A 20,550-nucleotide genomic window follows, 5' to 3' on the forward strand; every position below is an offset into this window, starting at 1 on the left:
GAAAAGCTTGCAAGACTGCAAGTATTTTCTTGAATTTGGTGCAAACTTAACCCAATCTGGAGTAAACCTGTTTTCAATCCCACTTAATGTGAAATCTGTGTTTCACTGCAAATTATCTGTGTATTTAGTTTAACACCTCTGCAGGAGGGTGAGGGATGGTTACATACATAATGTACTACACGACTGGATGGTTCTAAAATCCCAAAATGTTTGCATTCTGAAACATCTGGCTACAAGGGTTTCAGATAAGGAGTTGTAGATAAAAATGAAGGAGTTTTTTGTTTGTTTGTTTTTTTAAGATATTATTTATTTTAGAGAAAGCCGTGTGAGTAGAGGGAGGAACAGAGGAGGAAAGAATCTCAAGCAGACTCTGACCCAAGCCCAGAGCTCAGTGCAGGGCTTGATATCACAGCTCTGAGATCAGGGCCCTGAGATCACGACCTGAGCTGAAACTATGAGTTTGGCGCTTAACTGACTGAATCACCCAGGCACCCACAAAATCAAGGATATTTTTTAAAAGTGCTTTTCTCTTACCTCTTTCTTGTATTATCCAAAGGTTATTTAGGAAAATAGTAAATTATGCTGAATCTGATGCCAAGAAAGCTAGGTTTCCCTCTTTCCCCCATCTACTTCGTGTTTTTAAGGAACACTTAAGCTTTGAAGAACTCAAGTTTTCACAGCCCAGAATCTGGCGGAGCTGGAATCTGAACCTAGTCTTTGATTTTCCACTGCTTAAACCTCTCAATCTCGGCATTATACTACTTTTCTTCTGTGGAAATCACACTTGGGTATTCCTGGTTCTCAACTCGAAACATCTTTATCAGATTCATATGGAATTTCTTTTCTTCTACTTTCCTCTTGTTTGAAGGTCTCCCTCACCCTGCCTAACTCTAAGTACAGCCAGTATCTTTACCATTTCAAGGGTTTTCTAAGCTTGGGTGTAGAATATAACACTCCATGGATTCTGGGGCTTCCTTGCCATCCCTGATGACAAGTGTTGAGGCTTTTTCATTTCAGCGGTCCTGCTGCTAATCACTAGGGGGATAAATGAATGTAATAAACATAATAACATCAAAATAATTATAGGGATGTTAACAAAGAATGATTTTTGCTGTTTTTATTCTAGAGTTCCCCATGAATTCACATTTTAATTTGTGCCTTCTATTTCTTAGAACGGATTCACTGTTTACACCCCTTCTGACTCTACCATTAAGACACATTTCATGTCTTGGTATTTGAAAGGTAAAAACAGAGTAACAGGGCATTTGGTTTCTATAGACTATTTAACCCAGGAACTTCTAGACGGGGTAGTGAGTTTAGCAGATGTTACCAAGATTAAAAATGAATTCTGGGTGTTTCTACACTGCATCTGTTCCCAGCTAGATGAGTCTTTTAGCAGAGTTCATGGCACATAGGTTTGCATTCAAAAATTAGCATTTGTTAACTGTGCCAGGTGTAGGGCATGCAAAATTAAGCTGTCTCTAGCCATGCATACAGAACCCTATCAACCAGCGTGGTAACTTCTACATAGCATTGTAGGGGCAGAAAACTTTCTTCTACCCTTCTAAGTTCTTTGCTTGGTCTAATAATCGTATTGACACAAGACAGATTCATAGGAAACCAAATTTCGTTATGTGTGTATATATATAGGAGCTACATACAAAGTAATGACCAAAGTAGGTCATTTAATCTTTTAGACAAACAGTAAATTAGTGAGAATTGACAAGACAAATGGGGTTTGGATTTGGGGTAATAAATTGGTGAAGTAGCAAGGTTTGTTAATAGGCCTTCTGGCCCTGAATTCCCCATCTGGTGATGAGGCCTTCTGCTCTCCTGGTACAGGGAGGATGCCTTTCACACAGATTCATCTCCTGCTTTCAGTGGGGACAAAGGAGGGGCAGAGTGTCCTTGTCCTTTATTTTGAAACAATGTCATAGTGCATATTTTGGGGTGGCATATTCTCTTTCAACATAAATGGGACTCGGAGAGTGGTCTGACCTCAGGAAAAGCTCGCTGTGGAGTGGCGTCGGACTGCATACATTCCTGAGTCAGATCCACTCACTGCTTTTGATATTTCCAACGAGTAGCTTCCCAGTGCCTGTTTCCTCACTGAGAAATCGGGCTAATGGTGGGATTTCCTGCACGGACACTAACTGCGAGTTAATTCAAGAACAGCTCTCGAAACCGTGCCTGGCACGCATCAACAGTGCCCTACATCTCCTTAGGGCTGGGGTGCCGGCGGCACTGCAGCACGACGCTCGTCCTCCAGCCGACGACACAGGGAAGCCGTGTGATCTCTGCACCGCACACTGCTTCCCAGCCAGCTGCGTTCCAGACGCTCTAAGTCCACAGGCCGCACTGGGAAGGCCGGTTCTTCAGAGCGGAGGCCGGCGCACTCACGGCGATGGAGGCGGTGGCACCCTGCCCTCGCTCAGCCTCTACCTTCGGCGCTCACCCCCGGGTCCCACAGGTCTCCGGAGCCTCCACCCAGACTCAGGAAAAAGGCGCGCTATTGCGCGCGCCGCCCCGCCCCGTGCCCCCGCGTGACCCGACGTGCCGGGCGCGCACGCAGGGGCCCCGCCCGCGGCGTCCGAGGCCGAGGGGCCGCGGGAGGCCCCGCCAGCTCCGGAGAGGGAGGGGGCGTGGCTTCCCGGCAGGGCGGGTGGCCGCGCCTCAGTCCCGCCCCCACCGGCAGCGGCCTCCGCGCGCCAAAATCAAACCCCGGGGCCCGCCGGCTGGAGAACCTGCGGCGGCGGGAGCTCGGCTTGCGTGTCAGGTCACGTTCGGCAGCGGCGCGAGCCCCAGCGCGCGCACCTGCGGCCTCTTCCCAGCCCTCCCTGCTAGCGCTCCGGGCCGCCGCAAGACCAGAATGGCCACCCCGCCGAAGAGGAGCTGCCCATCTCCCGCGACCGGCTCTGAGGGGACCCGCATCAAGAAAATTGCCGTCGAAGGCAACATCGGTAAGGAGCCTCGGGAAATGTTCCCGAAGCGGGGGGACGCGGCGGCGGCGGCAGCAGCCGCCCTTCCCTGCATCTGTGCAGCTCCTCAGTGAGGGCCTTCTTCCAGCCCGGCCGTGTGGATGCGGACGCGGCCTGAATTCCCTTCGCTCCGCAATCCTTTTGTCCCGCCCTGCCTAGCTTCTGCCCCGGCCCCGGGAGTTGGCGGCGGCCCCGAGGCCGCGGGCCGTGCGCGCCAGAGCGTTCGGGCCTCGCGAAGGTGCACTTTGGTCCAGTTTCCTCCCCTTGTTGGGATTGCGCAAAGGGAAGGGCTGTTCTTGGTTTTGTTTTTGTATTGGGTGTGTGTGTGTGTGTGTGTGTGTGTGTGTGTGTGTGTTCTTGAGGTGTGATTTATGTACATTCAATTATCCTTTTTTAGGTGTCCTCTTCAATGAGGTATGACAGACACATCATGCTGCTTCGCTGCCTTCATGATCAGGCTTCAGTACCTGGTTATCTCCTCAGGAAGGTCGCTGGCGCTCTTGCGCAGTCAGCAACCTCCGCACTCCTACCCCTTGGCAACCACTGACTGGGTTTCTGCCCCGCTAAGTGTTGCCTTTTTCCAGACTGTCTCATAGATGGAATCAGAGAGTTCGTAGCCTCTCGTGGTCTCGCTTCGTTTACTGAGCACGATGCTGCTTTTATTTTAGCGCGTTGTTTGTCTCTGTTCTCTTTCTTTGCCGAGTAGTATTCCAGTGCCTGGATGTACCACAGTTTCTCGCTCCCCAGCTCTGAACATTTGGATGGTTTCAGTTGTAACGGTTATGGATAAAATGGCTCTCAACATTCCAGCACAAGGGAAGAGACCAGGAAAGAGTTTTTTTTAATGATCTTAATATCATGGCGTCGCTCACTCTTGGCCCCACATCCAAGTAAACATTGGCTTCTGATTGAAAGACCCGCATGTTTCTGTTCCTAACCCAGATGAGGGCAGAATAGACCATGCATGTCCATTTGCAAGGTACATCTGAACTTACATTCTTCTGTGTTTCCTACCACAGGAAACCTATGCCTGGCACTTCCTGTTCTGATAGAATTTTTTTGGCTCCAAGTTGGGTAGTGGTCATTCATGCATACAGCAAATGTTTTTTTAATTCTTAACTGCATTCAAAACTCTTGTACTTCTTTAAAAAGCTGGGGCAAATGCTCTAGCAGCATTCCAAGGAGTAGAAAGTAGCTGAACACACTCTTAAAGAGGAGATCTTGTTGCGTTGCTCCAGTATTCAGGCACCAGTGGAAAAGAGCCTTATAATAGACTCTCATTACCTCTTAGGATAAGTTCTTTGAAGTTGAATGTTTACTAGTAGGGTTCCCCATAGCTACATATTGGATAAAGACGAACATATATAAAGGAGGAAGTGGTTGAACAAAGCCATTTCAAAAGTCAATTTAAATGATCAACCTTTAGATCAATACAATGATGAGTTAATCCCCTTCCATTTCTTAAATCCAATTAAGCAACATATCTAGAAAGTTACTACTCCCCAAGCATCTTTATAATCTTCCCAGCACCTGAAATAATTTCCTAATATGTCACCCCATCTCCAGTTTCTCTTACCAGTTCCAGAGCAGACTTTCTATATACAAATCTAATTGTGTTATCCCCTACTTAACATTCTCTAATTTCTCCATTACCTACACTGGAAGGACTTGCAAACTGGCAAACTGGTGTCTTGGATTTGCACAATAGTGGCCCACATAGATTTGGGGAAAAAAGAAATTAATGAATTGCTAGCATTTAAAAATTTCGAGATTTCTTTTGAACTTGTAGATTCTTGGCATTTCTTAAAATATCTGAAGATCTGGTAACACTGGTCCTGTGTTTCTGTTAGATAACAATTTGCTATTTAGATGGATTATGTTTCTTACCACTCACTGTTTTCCTGACACTGAGGCTTTGTCAGTTGCTGTTAATGTGCTAGCACTGCTGTTTCTGTCCCTTCCACCTTATTTGCAAGACCCAAATAAGTATAAATATACAAATTGCTAATATGTGTGTAGAAGAGTATTTTGTGATTCCTAGAATTTGAACTTCAACTGGTCATTTTAGTTTTATACTCATGTAACTTCTCACGCTCTTTGTTACTAAAATACGCACTTGTGTTAGATTTCTGGAGGCCTTACCTGTTTCTTCTCATCTTAATAGTTTGTATAGATGATTTTTGGCATCATAATACCTGCTTGGCATTAGTAATTCTGTTAGGTCCTATGGCTTTTTAAAGTTTTAACTTCAGTGTCTTTGATCCTTGTTTTCCTTTGCTTTCATCGAGTATTAGTTTATAATTGGCTTATTTTCTAGCTCCCTACTTTCTCCCCAAAGTTAAGGAACTAGATATTAATCTGATTGGAGTGACAGGTAACTATTGTTACTCTGCTTGAACTAAAGAATGATTTTAAAGAATAACTGTTTTTGCTCTTAAAATTTTAGAGTATGACCACATGAAATTTTTCTGTTTGTAGGCATGTCAGAAGAAAGCTGAATGTTCTAGCTTTGAACGCTTTCAGGCTCTGGCTGATGCATGATTTTTTAATGTGTTCCTTGGATTCTCTCTTTTTTTTTTAATTTAAAAAAAATTTTAAAAACCACTTATTTATTTATTTATTTTAAAGATTTTATTCATTTATTTGACAGAGAGATCACAAGCAGGTAGAGCAACAGGCAGAGAGAGGGGGAAGCAGGCTCCCTGCAGAGCAGAGAGCCGGACGCAGGGCTCGATCCCAGGACCCTGAGATCATGACCTGAGCCAAAGGCAGATGCTCAACCCACTCAGCCACCCCAGGCGCCCCTTCTTCTTCTTCTTTTTTTTAAGGTTTTATTTATTTATCTGTTAGAGAGAGAGAAAGGGAGAGCACAAGAAGAGAGAGCAGGAGGCAGAGGAAGGAGCAGACTTCCCACTGAGCAAGGAGCCCAATGTGCGAAGGAGCAGACTTCCCACTGAGCAAGGAGCCCAATGTGCGACTCCATCCCAGGTTCCCAGTGGGACTCAATCCCTGGATCCTGGGCTCATGACCTGAGCCAAAGGCAGATGCTTTATTGGCTGAGCCACCGAGATGTCCCGACTGGATTCTCTTTCTGAACATCATGTTTTCCTTTCCTTCCTCCTTCTAGTTCAGTGAATGTCCAGTGGTCATTTATATGCTTCTGCTTACCATACTAAATGCTCCATTCGAAATCTGTTGTCACCAATCTTTTTTCCCATGATTAAATCTAATGGTCATCTAGTTTATCCTTAAAACTTTCCTCTTTCCTGTGGTGATAATATAATATGACTTTGTGTGTTGCTTCTCAGCAGTTCTTTGTTCTATGTTACCTTCTTATTGACTCCCTTCCTTCCGTCCCTGTTTTTGCTCTATGTGTGATCTTCTTTAAAAAAAAAAAAAAGAGAGAGAATTTATTTATTTGAGAGAAAGACTGAGGGGTGGGGCAGAGGGAGAGAATCTTCAAGCAGACTCCCAGCTGAGCTTGGATCCTGAAAAGGCGCTTGATTTCATGACTCATGAGATCATGACCTGAGCCAAAACCAAGAGTCAGAAACTCAACCAACTGAGCTATCCAGGTGTCCCTCTATGTGTGGTCTTTTAAAGTTCTTCTGTTTTTTCTTCTTTTCTGTTGCTTGTGTAATGTCCTAGATTTGAATATAGTATTCAAGTCAAAAGTAAGTTCTTTTTGCCCTCTTTGGATCCGGTTTATAAGGATGTGGAACCTTTCTTTTTAAGCTTGCAGAAGCTTCTTTTTTATATTTTAATCTGTGTGTGTATTTTTATATACATATGGAGAGAAAAAGAGAGAGAGCACATTATGTTGACCAGAGATGTCTAATATAACCACGTTTGGTGACTTCAGATAGGAAGGGTGTGGTGGTCATTAGGAATGTTGCTACACCCCGTTGAATTCTAGGTCAAGACTTTTCCCTACTGTTAAATGGAATGTATTTCCAAGTAATATTAAAATAGTGAGTTAATATGTTCTGATTATATGTGAACTATTTCCCTATAGGTGTCTCAGAAGCTAGTGAATGATCAAGGAGAAGCAAAGTACATACAGCTTTTTTCTAAAGGGTTGGATAAGTGCACAGAACTGTGAAAGTGAAGCAGAGAAAACATGGCTATTCCTTATAAGGGTCTTTATAAAAATGTTTTTATAATTTCTGTTGGGTACTATGGCTTAATGTTGTGTAGTTATACAGTTAGTGTCATGTAATCATACCGATTCTCATTGTAAAACTCTGGATATTGGATACATCTTTATCTTGATTTTATAGTTCATTTGGCTGTTTCTAAGTTGGTTTTAGATGGGAAGGATTTAAGTTTGTAAACTGAGAGAATAGAGCCAGTAGACAGAAAAATTTTGAAAAGGCAAGAGCCCATAATGATTGTCACTATAGTCATAGCTTGTTTATCACAACAGTTTCCATAAAGAGGGTATTATTATTTCCATTGTATTATGAAGAAACAGGCTCAGAGAGATTCAATGACTTGCCCAAGATCACATATTTAATTAAATGGAAAAATAGCCTTAACCATTTCCCACAGTTATCTCTAATTACTTGATTAAGGAAAGTGAGGCTAGGACTAGGATTTTTTTTTTCTGCTGTAACACCTTGCCCACAATTTCACCAGGTTTTAAATTCTTCTGTTCCGTAGCCTTGATAAGCTAAAAAGAATAACAAATATGCCTAATACAAGTGGTAGGGATCCTTTTAGTTTTTATTAAAACAAATCTAAAGAGAAAGTTTAAGAAATTGAATATTTTTGTTTTTTGTATTTTGAAAAAGTTGATGACTATTTTGACTTTTTTTTCCTAAGTCTCCTTCTTCAATTTTCTTTTCTTCTCACAACAGCTTCAGGGAAGACAACATTCGTGAATATCCTTAAACAGGTCTGTGAGGATTGGGAAGTGGTTCCTGAACCTGTTGCCAGGTGGTGCAATGTTCAAAATGCTCAAGGAGACTGTGAGGTATGAAAACAAAATTAACTAAATAAAATAAATTCCTTTTGCTTTAGAGGAGCAGTGGTATTTAACCTTTTGGGTTTTTTTTCTTTTTTTCTAATAAAATTTTCAAATCTAGCTTTAAGTCTGTATTTTCATCTTCATTTATGGATGTGTGTGTGTGTGGGTGTATAAACATTCATTGAGCTTTGCACTCAAGATTTATGTACTCATTACATCTAAGTAGAATTTTAAGAGTTTTAAAAAATTAATTAAAAAGTTAAAAATATCTAATTGCAAATTAAATTCCTTGAATAGATTTAACATTTTGTTTAAAAACTAGTGAACAGGAAAACAAAGACCAAAAAACGTATCCAATAACTTAATTTTATTAGTTTACCTTTTTTTGTTTTTAAGATTTTATTTATTTATTTGAAAGAGAGAGACTGAGAGAGCAGGAGTGGGGAGGTGAGGGAGAAGCAGGCTCCCTGCTGAGCAAGACCCCCCCCCCCCCCCCCCCCCGCCCACTATGTGGGGCTGGATTCCAGGTCCTGGGATCCTGACCTGATCCGAAGGCAGACACTTCACCAACTGAACCACTCAGGCATCCCTATTAGTTTACTTTCTGAGCCTTTTGTATTAGTGAGAAGATTTATATTCTTATTTCTTTGTACTTTTCATTCTGCCAGACTTCCACCCTGGACACCCTGGACACAATGGTTAATTTCCTAGCACTTTCCATTCTACATTGCCAAAAACTTTCATTTTTTATAACAGTATTTTTTATTGTATGTATATAAAGGAAAGAGATCTGATGGCTAAGACTTTCATTTCTGGAGAAATGAGACTTGAAACTGAAAACAGCATAGCAGAAATCTTCCAAATGGAAATGTGTTCTATAAACTTACTTTGTTAGAATAGAGGAAGAGAGAGGATTGAACAAAAATGTCTGTTTTTTCAAGTTTAGCTGTTGGTATAAAGGGATCTGGGAATAATAATTGAGTATTTAAAATGTAAACCAAAAAATATTTCTCACACTGATTTGTCAAACATAGTTAACTTTAGGGGTGCAGCTTAGTACACTCTGATCCTTAGAATAACCTAGGATTAAATCTTGAAGGGATTTCTTTTCCATATGTACTCCGTTTTCTTAAGAAATTGATATTTCAGTCTGGTCTGTGGGGAAAGGCACGATTAGCCTTAAGTAGAATTTTAAAGTGGGTAAATTGATTTGCTTCTTTCTTTTCACATTTTTTTTATGACACATGATATAACTATAGAAAAGTATAGGAAACTTATGTATAGTTTGAAGAACAATTGGAAAGCTAATCATCAGCCAGGTAAAGAAATAGAATATACCTGATATTCTAGAATTCCCTGTTTGTCCTTAGGTCATAGTATCTCTTTCTTGAGTAACTCTGCTAGGAGTAATCAATCCCATAAGATAACTTTTGCAATAATACTTCTGCTTTCTAAAAATAATTTGACCATATGTGAACATATCTCTGAGAAATAGAATTTAGTTTTGTGTTTTTAAATGTTATATAAATGAAATCAACTGTTTGTAATCTATCTCCTCTTGCTTTTTTGTTTAAGTCTGTGAAATTTGTCTATATTGTTGCATACATTTGCAGTTTGTGCATTTTCATTGCCATATAATATTCACTTGTATTCATATATCACCTATCTGTTCTATACTTTTGATCAATTTTTGAGTGATTTCTAGTTTAGTTTCTATAAAAACAGCCCACTTATGAACATGAACCCTGGTGTACACATAAAAGAGTTTCTCTGGGAATAAGAAGTAAAATCCCTGGTTGGTGGGCTATTTGTATGATGCCTGTTTTCCAAAGTGGTTATTATCCAGCTTCCTAATTTTCGTCATTCTGTTGGGTGTTTAATATCTTTTATGTTTTTTAAATTTTTTTTATTGCTAATGAGATTGTGCTCCTTTATTTAATTAATTTATTTGCCATTTGGATTTCTTTTGTGGAGTCCCTATTCAGGTCCCGCTGTCATTTTCCTTTGAGTCTTCTGTCTTCCCTCCACTCTGCATTTTTATCTCCCAAAGTATGTCTTGTGGCCTTTTTCACTGAAGTGCCCTGCTCAGGTGTGCTTACCGTTAGAAATGAGAGACCTGTATTCTAAAAACACCTTTTTCCTCCTCATTTCTGGAGTAAACTATCAGTGCAGTTATTCTCAGGTGTTAGGTAGGAAGTAGAACAAATTAAACCAACGTGAGAAATACAGAAGGGATTTTTTCATTGAGAGAATGTTAAACTAAATTGGACTAGTTGACTTCTATTTAAGGCCCATTCTAGTTTTAGTGTCATACGCTTCTAACTCATATTAAATATATACAACTGGTTCTTTGGCACATCAGAGGCACATCTCTGCCTATCAGTATGCCTGTAATTAATTTGGGGTACAGAAACTGATCTATAAAAACCAAAACGCCGAAACATTTAATTTGTAGAGAGAAATGTAATTATCAGATTAACTGAATTAGGTCAACATACTCTCTGTGGAGACCCATAATTCGCAACCAGTGGAAGGAACTCATAGAATCTCAGAGTTTTAGGGTATTTTATAAAAATGACAAACAGTCCCTTGGGAATTTTAATATGTGGAATGCCTCAGGTAAAAATGACTGCCTAGTGAATCACTGTTAGTGTTGGATTTATATTGACCCCTTTAGTTATGTTGGAAAGGAGAGGTTGAAAACATTGTAATAGTATATATAAGAAGACAAATGTATAATAAGCCGATTGTCTATTAAGGTTAGAATCAGAGCTCAGGAGAATTAGTTATATTGTCTTAATGACTAATGTCATCAGACTGTGACAGATTGATGTATCTGTCTGTGTTTTAAGACTCTTGGTCTCACGGATCTGATACTCCTGTTTATGGGTAGGGGCATTTTCTTCCCACGTACTGGAGTCAAAATTACAAACTGATCTCTGTAACTACCATATGGATGAACCAATATGTTCATTATACAGTTTACTGTAATCTAGTCATGTCTCCATGGTATTAAAATTTGATAACTTGGTGCAAAACTATTCTTAGAGAATAGTTTTATTTGTGTGCCTATATTGGGGTCTGTTTATGTTGTTAGTCCTCTGCACTTCTAGGTGGAATTTCAGGCAGTGTGCATGGTATTTTGGGGAGAAGGTTGTGGAGTGTGAGGGGGGTGGTGGGTGGGTTCTGTGTATCTTTGGATATTTTCTTCTTATTCCACACCTCCACTACACGCAAGAAAAGGTATTTTCTTCCTCCATCCTTGAGCTCTCTTCCCCAGACTCATTTCTGATTGTTTCCTTGGCATTATAATGTAAATCACCCACTGTCCAAATCTCAATTTTCTTAGTAGGGTATCAGTAGTGAGAAGTAGACGGTCTTCAGACCCAACCCTGGCAAGGCCAGTCCTACTTCAGATGTTCTTCACTTAATCACACTTCTTGGCAGTTGCTGTGGAATTGGAAGAGTTGGGTTGTTGGTTTGTTGGTACCTTTGATCTCTTAACCTAGTCTGTAACTTGATTTGCACCTGCATCCTTTGTTTGCGTTTTGTTTTTTAGTCGTTTTAATTTTTTTTTTAACCTGCCACCTAGTGGCTGAAATGTTGCTCTACTATTGATCAGCAGCTCCAATTTTAGCAAAACAATGAGGCGGAGAACCTAAAAAGATTATATTGCCTTCCCTCCTTTCCCTCTCGGGCTAGATTATCTTTAAAGTTGCAGCCAATCTTTGAATTGAAGGTTTGTTTCAAATAGTCCTTTATTTGGTGGTTTATATTATTATTGAGGCCCAAAGTTTTGACTTAATTGCTTCCTTTTAGCTTATTTTTGAGATGGACAAATTCTTAGGAACATATCTCTGCTCTATCTTGTTTTTCTTATCAAGCTCTATCTTGTTTTTCTTATCAAGCTGAAGTCTAAGGGGATCTTTGTTATTAACTGTAAAGTATTTTATTTACTTGAACACTTTTTACCACTAAGGAGCTACTGGAAATTAGAAGTATGATAAAGAAGGGATAAAACATACTTGTTTTTCAAATAACAGCATTTTGATAAGTCATTCTTGAAAATCAATTAAGAATGCTTGATAAAGTACTTCTATATATACCTTCTGAAATCACTTGATAACTTTTGTTGGCTCTTTTATGATTATCTTGTTCGGTAGATTCTGATCTTTTTGATTGAACTTAATTCAACTCTTTTGCATTGTTTACAAAGATTAGATTGGAATTAAAAGATAAATGGTTTTGTATCTTTACTCAGTATTACTGATTTTCACTTATCTTGACAATAATTTGTGCTTTCTGCAAAATAATCAAGTATTCTATCATGATGTGTGTTATAGAATTACAGATATAAATGACAGAAACAGAGTAAAACTTATCTGTTATCCCACAACCTTACATGTATCTTATGTATAGATGAGATCGTAATTTACTATATCTAATATAGGCAGGGGAGGAGACATAATTTTTAAGAATATTATACGTGTTCATTGTTTGAAGTTAAGAAAATATAGATTACCAAAGGAAGAAAATAAAACTTGCCTACAATCTTATTACCTAGAGAAAACTACAGATCTTACTTGGTACGACAATATACACTTTCGTGCTTTGTTCCCCCCCCCCATAATGTTTATATCAAAGGTAATTAAAAATGTCAATCTGTAAATGATTTCTAATGGAAGCCTAACTTATTGTGTGCTTGTACCAGTACTTATATATACAAATGCCTAATAATAGTGGAACAATAGCCTATTTGCTTAGTCATGTAATAAACATCTTTGTGGTTAAATCTGTATTCTGGGTTATTTAAGACAAATTTCCGAAAGTGAGGTTAAGTGGCCCAAGAATACAGATTTTTAAAAATAAATATAGCTAAGCTGCATTCTAGAGATATTCTTTTTTTAAAAAATATTTTATTTATTTATTTGAAAGAGAGAGTGAGAGAGAGAGCATGATAAGGGAGAAGGTCAGAGGGAGAAGCTGACTCCCCGTGGGACGGGATCCCAGGACTCCAGAATCATGACCTGAGCCCAAGGCAGTTGCTCAACCAACTGAGCCACTCAGGCACCCTATTCTTTGAACTTTTGCATAATATAATTTGACCCTGAGGTATTCACATTTTTTTTTTAATCTGGGTCCTTTTCAGAGGGGAAAAAACTGATAAAATTACACTCAAGTTGATAAAGATGATACACAGTGACTTTTTGGATAAATTTTAATATGCATTTTATCCTAAACAGTCATAGTTGCATACAAAAAAACCCAGCAATTTGTAGTCTCCAGAACCTCATACATAGAATCAAAAGAAAACATTTTGTATGGGCTCTTAGATTACCCTGAAAAACTGGAAAATGATATCCTGGCTTTACTGTTAATTTTCTAATTTGGTGTAAACTCAGACAATTAACATGTTGAGAGCTGTAAAATTGTACTGCAGATTTTTGATTTAGTTTTAATTTAAGCATATTTTTAGAGCACTACCTATTATTTTTATAATTGGGTGATGAGTTAGTATTGGTTCTCTAAGTTATTTTCATGTAGTAGACTTTGGAATTACTTTGGGCAAGAGTAAGAGAGTATTGGGAAAGCCAAATAAAAAGAGATGTGTAGTCTTTTTTTTTGTGTTAATATTTTCATTGTGGTAAAAAACACATCATAAATTTTACCCTCTTAACCATTTTTAAATGTTCAATTCAGTAGTGTTAAGTATATTTCCAGTGTTGTAAAACAGATCTTTGGAATCTTTTCATCTTGTGGAACTAAAACTTTATTCATTAAACAGTTCTCCTTTGCCCCTTTCCCTTAACCCTTGGGAACTGCCATTCTTCTCTCTTTTATCTATGAATCTGACTACTTTAATTAATTAATTGACTTATTTTTAAGGTTTTATTTATTTCTTGATTTTAAAGATTTTATTTTTAAGTAATCTCTGTATCCACTGTGGGGCTTGAACCTACAACCTTGAGATCAAGAGTTGCATGCTCCATTGACTTAGGCAGCTGGGTATTCCTGAATTTGGCTACTATAGATACCCTAATATAATTGAAATCACACAGTATTTGTACTTTTGTGACTGGCTTATTTCACCTAGCATATTATCCTCTAAGTTCTTCAAAAAAAGTTTCAAACTTCTCACTATATAACAAGCGTATTTTATATGTATGTAATCTACTTTGTTATCCCTGTGCATAGCAAATTTATTCTGTGTTTTTCAGATGAACCAAGTTCAGTTCTAATAGATATTATTAAATGTATGTATCAGGTAGATTTGCTGCTGTAATGAGCTCTAGAATCTCTGTAGTTCAAAATAATAAAATTTTATTTCTCAGAGAACAGTACAACACGGTATTTGGTGGATGACATGCCATGCTGTGACTCAGGGACCCAGACGTTTTCGAAATTGTGGCTCATCCAACTTCTAGAACAGTGCTTCAAACATTAATGTTTATTAGAATGACCTGGAAGACTTGTTTAATCACATATTTGGGCCCTACCCCCAGTTTTTGATTTATTAGGTCTGGTGTAGAGTGGGTGCTAAAAATGTGCATTTCTCACAATTTCCCAAGTGATGCTGATGTTGCTGTTACGGGGACCATACTTTGTTACCCCTGCCCTGGAGCTGTAGTTGAAGAACCTCTGCGCTAGGGTCGTGGTGTCCTTTGCTTCTAGCTGATGGAGAAAGAGAGAAACATCACATTTGAGAGGTGTTTAGAGTGAAGCCTGGAAATGGTATTCATTGTTTTGCTCCACTTCCACTGACTAGAACCTGAGTCACATGGCCACACTCAACTACAAGGGAGGCTGGGAAATAAAACTTAGTTTGTGTCCAGGAAGAAAAACGATATGTCTTTAGGGAACAAATAGCAGTATCTGCCACACACGCATTTCTAAATAGGAGTACCTTACGTTTATTTTTTAATATAACTTAAACTCAAAGGTTCCAAGTTTAATTAACTTATGTGGAAGAGATCTTCAACAGATAGTCTCTATTTTCCACTTCTAAGAGATAAAAAAATAAATTATTAGAAAAACTTAAATATGCCCTTTGGCTCACAGCCCTAAGCACATTCATTTTAAAAAAGCACGCCATGAATAATGTAACCAGGAATAGAGCAGACTAATCCAAGACTTAAATTTTTTGTTTTGAATTAATATTTTCATTACAGAGAATTCTGTAGATACATGGATACCACTATGACTCTGCCCCTCTACTTTAGCATCAAAGATACATAATTCCTTTAGTGAAAGGAAAAAACTTCTTTAGATGATGTTAGGATTAAGCTTGGAGTCTACTTTGCTATCAGATAAATGCTAGCACCTATCATGAAATTAACTGTAACTCAGAAAATCAGCGGTAACTCATTAATATTCTGGTTAATTTAATGCACAAAGGGAGAAGGCCTAACGGCTCTATTTCATTTTATTATTTTTAATTTTTTTCGTTGGTTTATATCACTTTCTTTCCCCTGAAGCTGTTTTTGAATATGATTTACTTTAAAATACATGACCACAATCATTTACCACCTTTCTGAAGAACTGGGGAAGTGTGTAAAAGCTGGTGTCATTAGAAATAAATATAATGTGACCTGGGATTTCTGTTTTATTGGATTTTTTAATTTATTTTTTTTTTCACACTGTAGGTTTATACTTGTTTTTTGGTCTACTCATAGACCCTCTTTGAGGGGGAGTAGCTGACATCCAGGAAAGAAGTTTTGTTAAGAGAAAACGTTTTTTGATTGGTAAAATTTACCAAATTATTTTATGTTGCCAAACTCTGCTTGAATGACAATACATGATGGAAATATGCTTAAAAAAAAAAAAACATTTACTTACCTTTTCTTTTAAGAAGGGATGTTTGTAATAGTTAAAAAGTACTGGATTAGGCACGCACAAATAAGCTGAGAAAAAGGAAGGAAACAAATCATTTGAGCAGCCCAAATGGAGGTCACAAAAATATGCATTAAAATGAATGTGGTTTCTTCATAGGGTATCTACTTAACACTTTTGACACAATCTAATAAACTTATTTTCTATCAAGGGAGGGACTGTAAAGAGATGGCCACATCGATGACCTGACATCTAAGGAAGAAATAGAAAAACAACAATAGACAAGAACTAAAAACTAATACCAATTTGGGCTCATTTGGTATAAGATTGCATAGCAATATGAATACTTTGTGCCTGATATTTTATGTGTACATTGGAGGCTTGTGCTCTGTTCCTAATTTCTTTTATATATCCAGCACTCGGTATTTATAAATTTATAAAGTTGTCTAAGAATAAGCGTCTATTACTGAGTAGTTTCAAAATGCTATCCTTACGTGGGTAGGAAAATAAAATACATACTAGTGTCTTCTCCCTATAAAAAAATAACTACATAAAAAAAGTGGTTAAGTTGATAAACTTCATTTAGTTGAAAAGACTCACTTGTATGAAACATTTTTCTCCTGGAGGATGCTGAATAAATGGAAAGTCAGTTTATAATTAAATTAATAAAGCCTTTTTAATGAAACTTAAAAAATTCAGTCTTTAAGCAGTTTGGGAAGGCAACAAACTACACCTTTGTTTCAGTTTATCATCCGTTGAGAGTTTTTCTAAGCAGACCTATTGTTGACAGTTAGCTTCTTGCTATTTTCTGCTTTTTTTTTTTTCTTCAATTTTGGGAAGAAGATTCAGTTAATATGTGGTTTGTGGTATGTAATTTAAATTCTGCCTCAGAGTGCCATGTGTTTGTGTGGTTTTTAGTTCTTAACTGAAACTTTGAGGTCAATATTTACACATCTGGATTTTTTTTTCCCCCCAGAGGAAAACCACCTACTTTGAGCGTGAACTTCTAGGAAGTGTTGAGGAGTGTTTCTTTGGACTAGGATTTGGAATAGGAATTAAGCCATCATATTTTATTCCTTGAAAGTTACTATACGAGATTGAAGACTTTTTATGACTTTTGGGGGGAATCTTTATATGGGTTCACATTACGGAAAAGGCTGAGAAAGCTGTCTTTGCCCATCAAAGGACCTATGAAGACAGCTCCTTATTTCTTCCTTTTGTCTGGGACTATCGATAACTATTTGCCCCTATAGTGCACATGGTGGATAAAATGTCTTTCTTTTAAAAACAGTAGTATTCAAGATAATCATCTGTTAGGGCAGAGCTCATTCTTGGTTTTCTGACAGGCAGGGAAATGATCATTTCTAGTTCACAAAGGGAGGACTTCTCTCCTAGGCTGTTTTCCCTTCTGGTTGTCTGGACTATGAATAAAAATTCTTTGCTAAAGCAGTTGCAGTTGAACTAATAATAATGGGGTATGGTTCCTATAAATGGAAACATCAGGTTTATATATTTGATTTGGTATGTGTTGAAACTTTTAGGGATTACTGTTGGGTCACTGGAATTTAGAGAGAGGGAATATTAGGAAGTGAGAATGACATATCCCAAGGTATGTGAGATTGTCCTTTTCCTTATAGATAAAATTGGAATTGGTTTTATTTTTCTTCCTAAAATGGGCTTAAAAGTTTAAAAAGGGAAGCATATGCTTAATGATAAGATTATAGGTAAAATTCAGTGTCATTATATGTTGTTGTACTACAGTTTTATATATAATCTAAATACTTATAAACTCTAATTCAGCTACTATTTAGCCATGTAATCTTAGAAAGCACTTTAATTTTTCTAAACTTTTATCATTAAAATGGGAGTGATAATGGGAAAAATCAAGCTTGTGCAAGAATTAAATAAGAAAACAAAAATGAAAATCCACTGGGTTGGAAAGACAAGCTGTTGTATATTAAGTTAAAGTACATGCAATATTTGGGGAGGTTTTTTTTTTCTTTTTTAAGATTTTATTTATTTGACAGACAGAGATCACAGGTAGGCAGAGAGGCAGGCAGAGAGAGAGGGGCGGCCCCTGGAGCAGAGAGCCTGATACTGGGCTCAATCCTAGGACACTGGGATCATGACCTGAGCCCAAGGCAGAGACTTTAACCACTGAGCCACCCAGGCGCCCCATTTGGGGAGTTCTTATACTAAAAAATTTTTTGTTGTTTATCTGAAATTCAAATTTAACTTGAGGTCCTGGGTTTTGTTTTTTCTTTCTTAATCTGACAACTCTAATATTAAAGTATCTAATACATTCTATTACTATGAAAGAAAGAAAGAATATTGCCACAAAGAGGAAGAAATACTGGTGACTTCTTTCTGTTCATCCTTTTATTTTGATTTGGAAAGTGTGGAATAGTAGGATTTATTGACTATGAACTATAAGTAGTGAAGTGACAATGGACAGTCCTCAAATGCTCAAAATTATTTCCTATATATTTTACAAATTAGAGATTCATTTAGAATACCAGGTCTCTTTAAAAAGAAAGCCATGTTGTCGCAAATGGCAAGATTTTATTTCTTTTGATGACTGCATAGTATTCCATTGTGTATATATACCACATCTTCTTTACCCATTCATCTGTTGATGGACATCTAGGTTCTTTCTATAGTTTGGCTGTTGTGGACATTGCTGCTATAAACATTCGGGTGCACGTGCCCCTTTGGATCACTACATTTGTATCTTTAGGGTAAATACCCAGTAGTGCAATTGCTGCCCCATATCTTGCCATTTGCGATAACATGGATGGAACTAGAGCGTATCATGCTTAGCGAAATAAGTCAAGCAGAGAAAGACAACTATCATATGATCTCCCTGATATGAGGAAGTGGTGATGCAATATGGGGGCTTAAGTGGGTAGGAGAAGAATCAATGAAACAAGATGGGATTGGGAGGGAGACAAACCATAAGTGACTCTTAATCTCACAAAACAAACTGAGGGTTGCTGGGGGGAGGGGGGTTGGGAGAAGGGGGTGGGGTTATGGACATTGGGGAGGGTATGTGCTTTGGTGAGTGCTGTGAAGTGTGTAAACCTGGCGAATCACAGACCTGTACCCCTGGGGATAAAAATATATGTTTATAAAAAATAAAAAATTAAAAAAAAAAAGAAAAGAAAGCCACATATTAAATTAGGTATCCCCTAATGTATATTACTTTAATTGGACTATATAAAAATCTAATTACAAAACTTTGTAGGTAGAGGGTATTGTTAAGTGAAATAAGTCAGAGAAAGGCAAATAAATAAAAAACAAAAAGCAAAATCAAATCTGTAAATACTGAGAACAAGCTGATGGCTGCCAGAGGGGAGAAAGATAGGAGATGGGCAAAATGGGTGTAGGGGAGTGGGAGATACATGCTTCTGGTCCTGGAATGAGCAAGTCACAGGAACAAAGGGCACAGCATAGGGAATATAGTCAATGATAGTATAAGAGTGTTATACGGTGCCAGATGGTAGATACCCTTGTGGTGAGCACAGTGTAAGACAGAGTTGTGTTGAATCACTATGCTATACAACTGAGTTAATGTAACATTGTGTGTCAACTACACTCAAATATTTTTTTGATATGAAAACCAAGCAGTACTGTGCCTATAGTTCTTCTCAGTAAAAATTTCCTAGAACCAAGTCCCCCATGCTTCCACTAGGTGGGATATATGGTCTCCATATCTAAATATTATATAAATACATATTTTTTTTTTAAATCTAAATACATATTTTTTTGCATATCTCATTTTGCACATCTTTTAATGTTTGACTTATTCCTGAGTTCTCACATCTGTTTCTACATTCAGACTGTTGCAGTATCATGTGTTACTTAGCTTCTAGAAAATTATACATTTGGAGCATCTGGGTGGTTCAGTCGGTTAAGCATCCAGCTTCTGCTCAGGTCATGATCTCAGGGTCCTGGGGATGAGCCTAGGATCAGGCTCCCTGCTTAGCAGGGAGCCTGCTTCTCCCTCTCCTGCTGTCCCCCTGCTTCTGCTCTCTCTCTCTCTCTCTGTCAAATAAATAAACAAAATCTTCAGGAAAAAAAGATTATACATTCATGAGAGAATGAGAATGGAAAAAGGTACATTTATTATTAAAATATATATTTTTTCGGTATAAACCCCTGCAAGGATCTCAGGGACTTTTCAGGCATTCCCCGACCACACTTTGATGACCTCTGTTCTAGATAATATATTTAGCTATAGAAATTACTGTGTCATCACATCTAGTTTGTGTTCATATTTCTCTTTTTGTCTCATAATTTTCTTGTAGATTTTTGATATCAAGAGTCAAACAAGGTTCACATATTATATTTAGTTGATATACCTTTCAAATTTTAATCTATTGGTTCCTCTTCCTCTTTTCTCTTTGAAGTTTATTAGTTGAAGAAATTGGGTCATTTGTTCTTGTATAGTTTCCGTCATTCTGGTCTTGGCTGAGTGCATCTCTGTGGTATAGTTTAACATGTTTCTCAATCTCTGTATTTCCTGTAAATTTGTAGTTAGATCTCTAGGGCTTTGATTAGATTTGGCGTTCTTTTTTGGCTAGACTTCTTAAGTGCCGATGTGTACTTTCTTCCACGAAGGAGGATGTCCTTTGTGATGTTAGAATCACTCTGTTCTGACTTGCATTTCCGGGGTCTGTTTAGGTTTTGTCAGCCTAATTCATACATTATATTAGCTCTTCTCTAATGATTTTAGGATCTATAGCTAATTGTGCCCTAATCTATCAGTTGGTA

General features: G+C 38.0%; 1 protein-coding gene across 1 annotated transcript in view; it reads left to right on the top strand.

Annotated features, from left to right (window-relative positions):
- Window positions 1–2,578: 2,578 nt before the first annotated feature.
- The window catches only part of DCK (deoxycytidine kinase), a 28,184-nt gene continuing 10,212 nt past the window's right edge, over window positions 2,579–20,550 (top strand). Inside the window, exons 1-2 of the mRNA XM_032334534.1 lie at window positions 2,579–2,960; window positions 7,838–7,953. Coding sequence (XP_032190425.1) covers window positions 2,870–2,960; window positions 7,838–7,953 — 207 coding nt within the window. The 5' untranslated portion in view covers window positions 2,579–2,869. The remainder of the gene's footprint in view (window positions 2,961–7,837; window positions 7,954–20,550) is intronic.

This window comes from Mustela erminea, chromosome 2, assembly GCF_009829155.1.
Source record: "Mustela erminea isolate mMusErm1 chromosome 2, mMusErm1.Pri, whole genome shotgun sequence".
Taxonomy (NCBI): domain Eukaryota; kingdom Metazoa; phylum Chordata; class Mammalia; order Carnivora; family Mustelidae; genus Mustela; species Mustela erminea.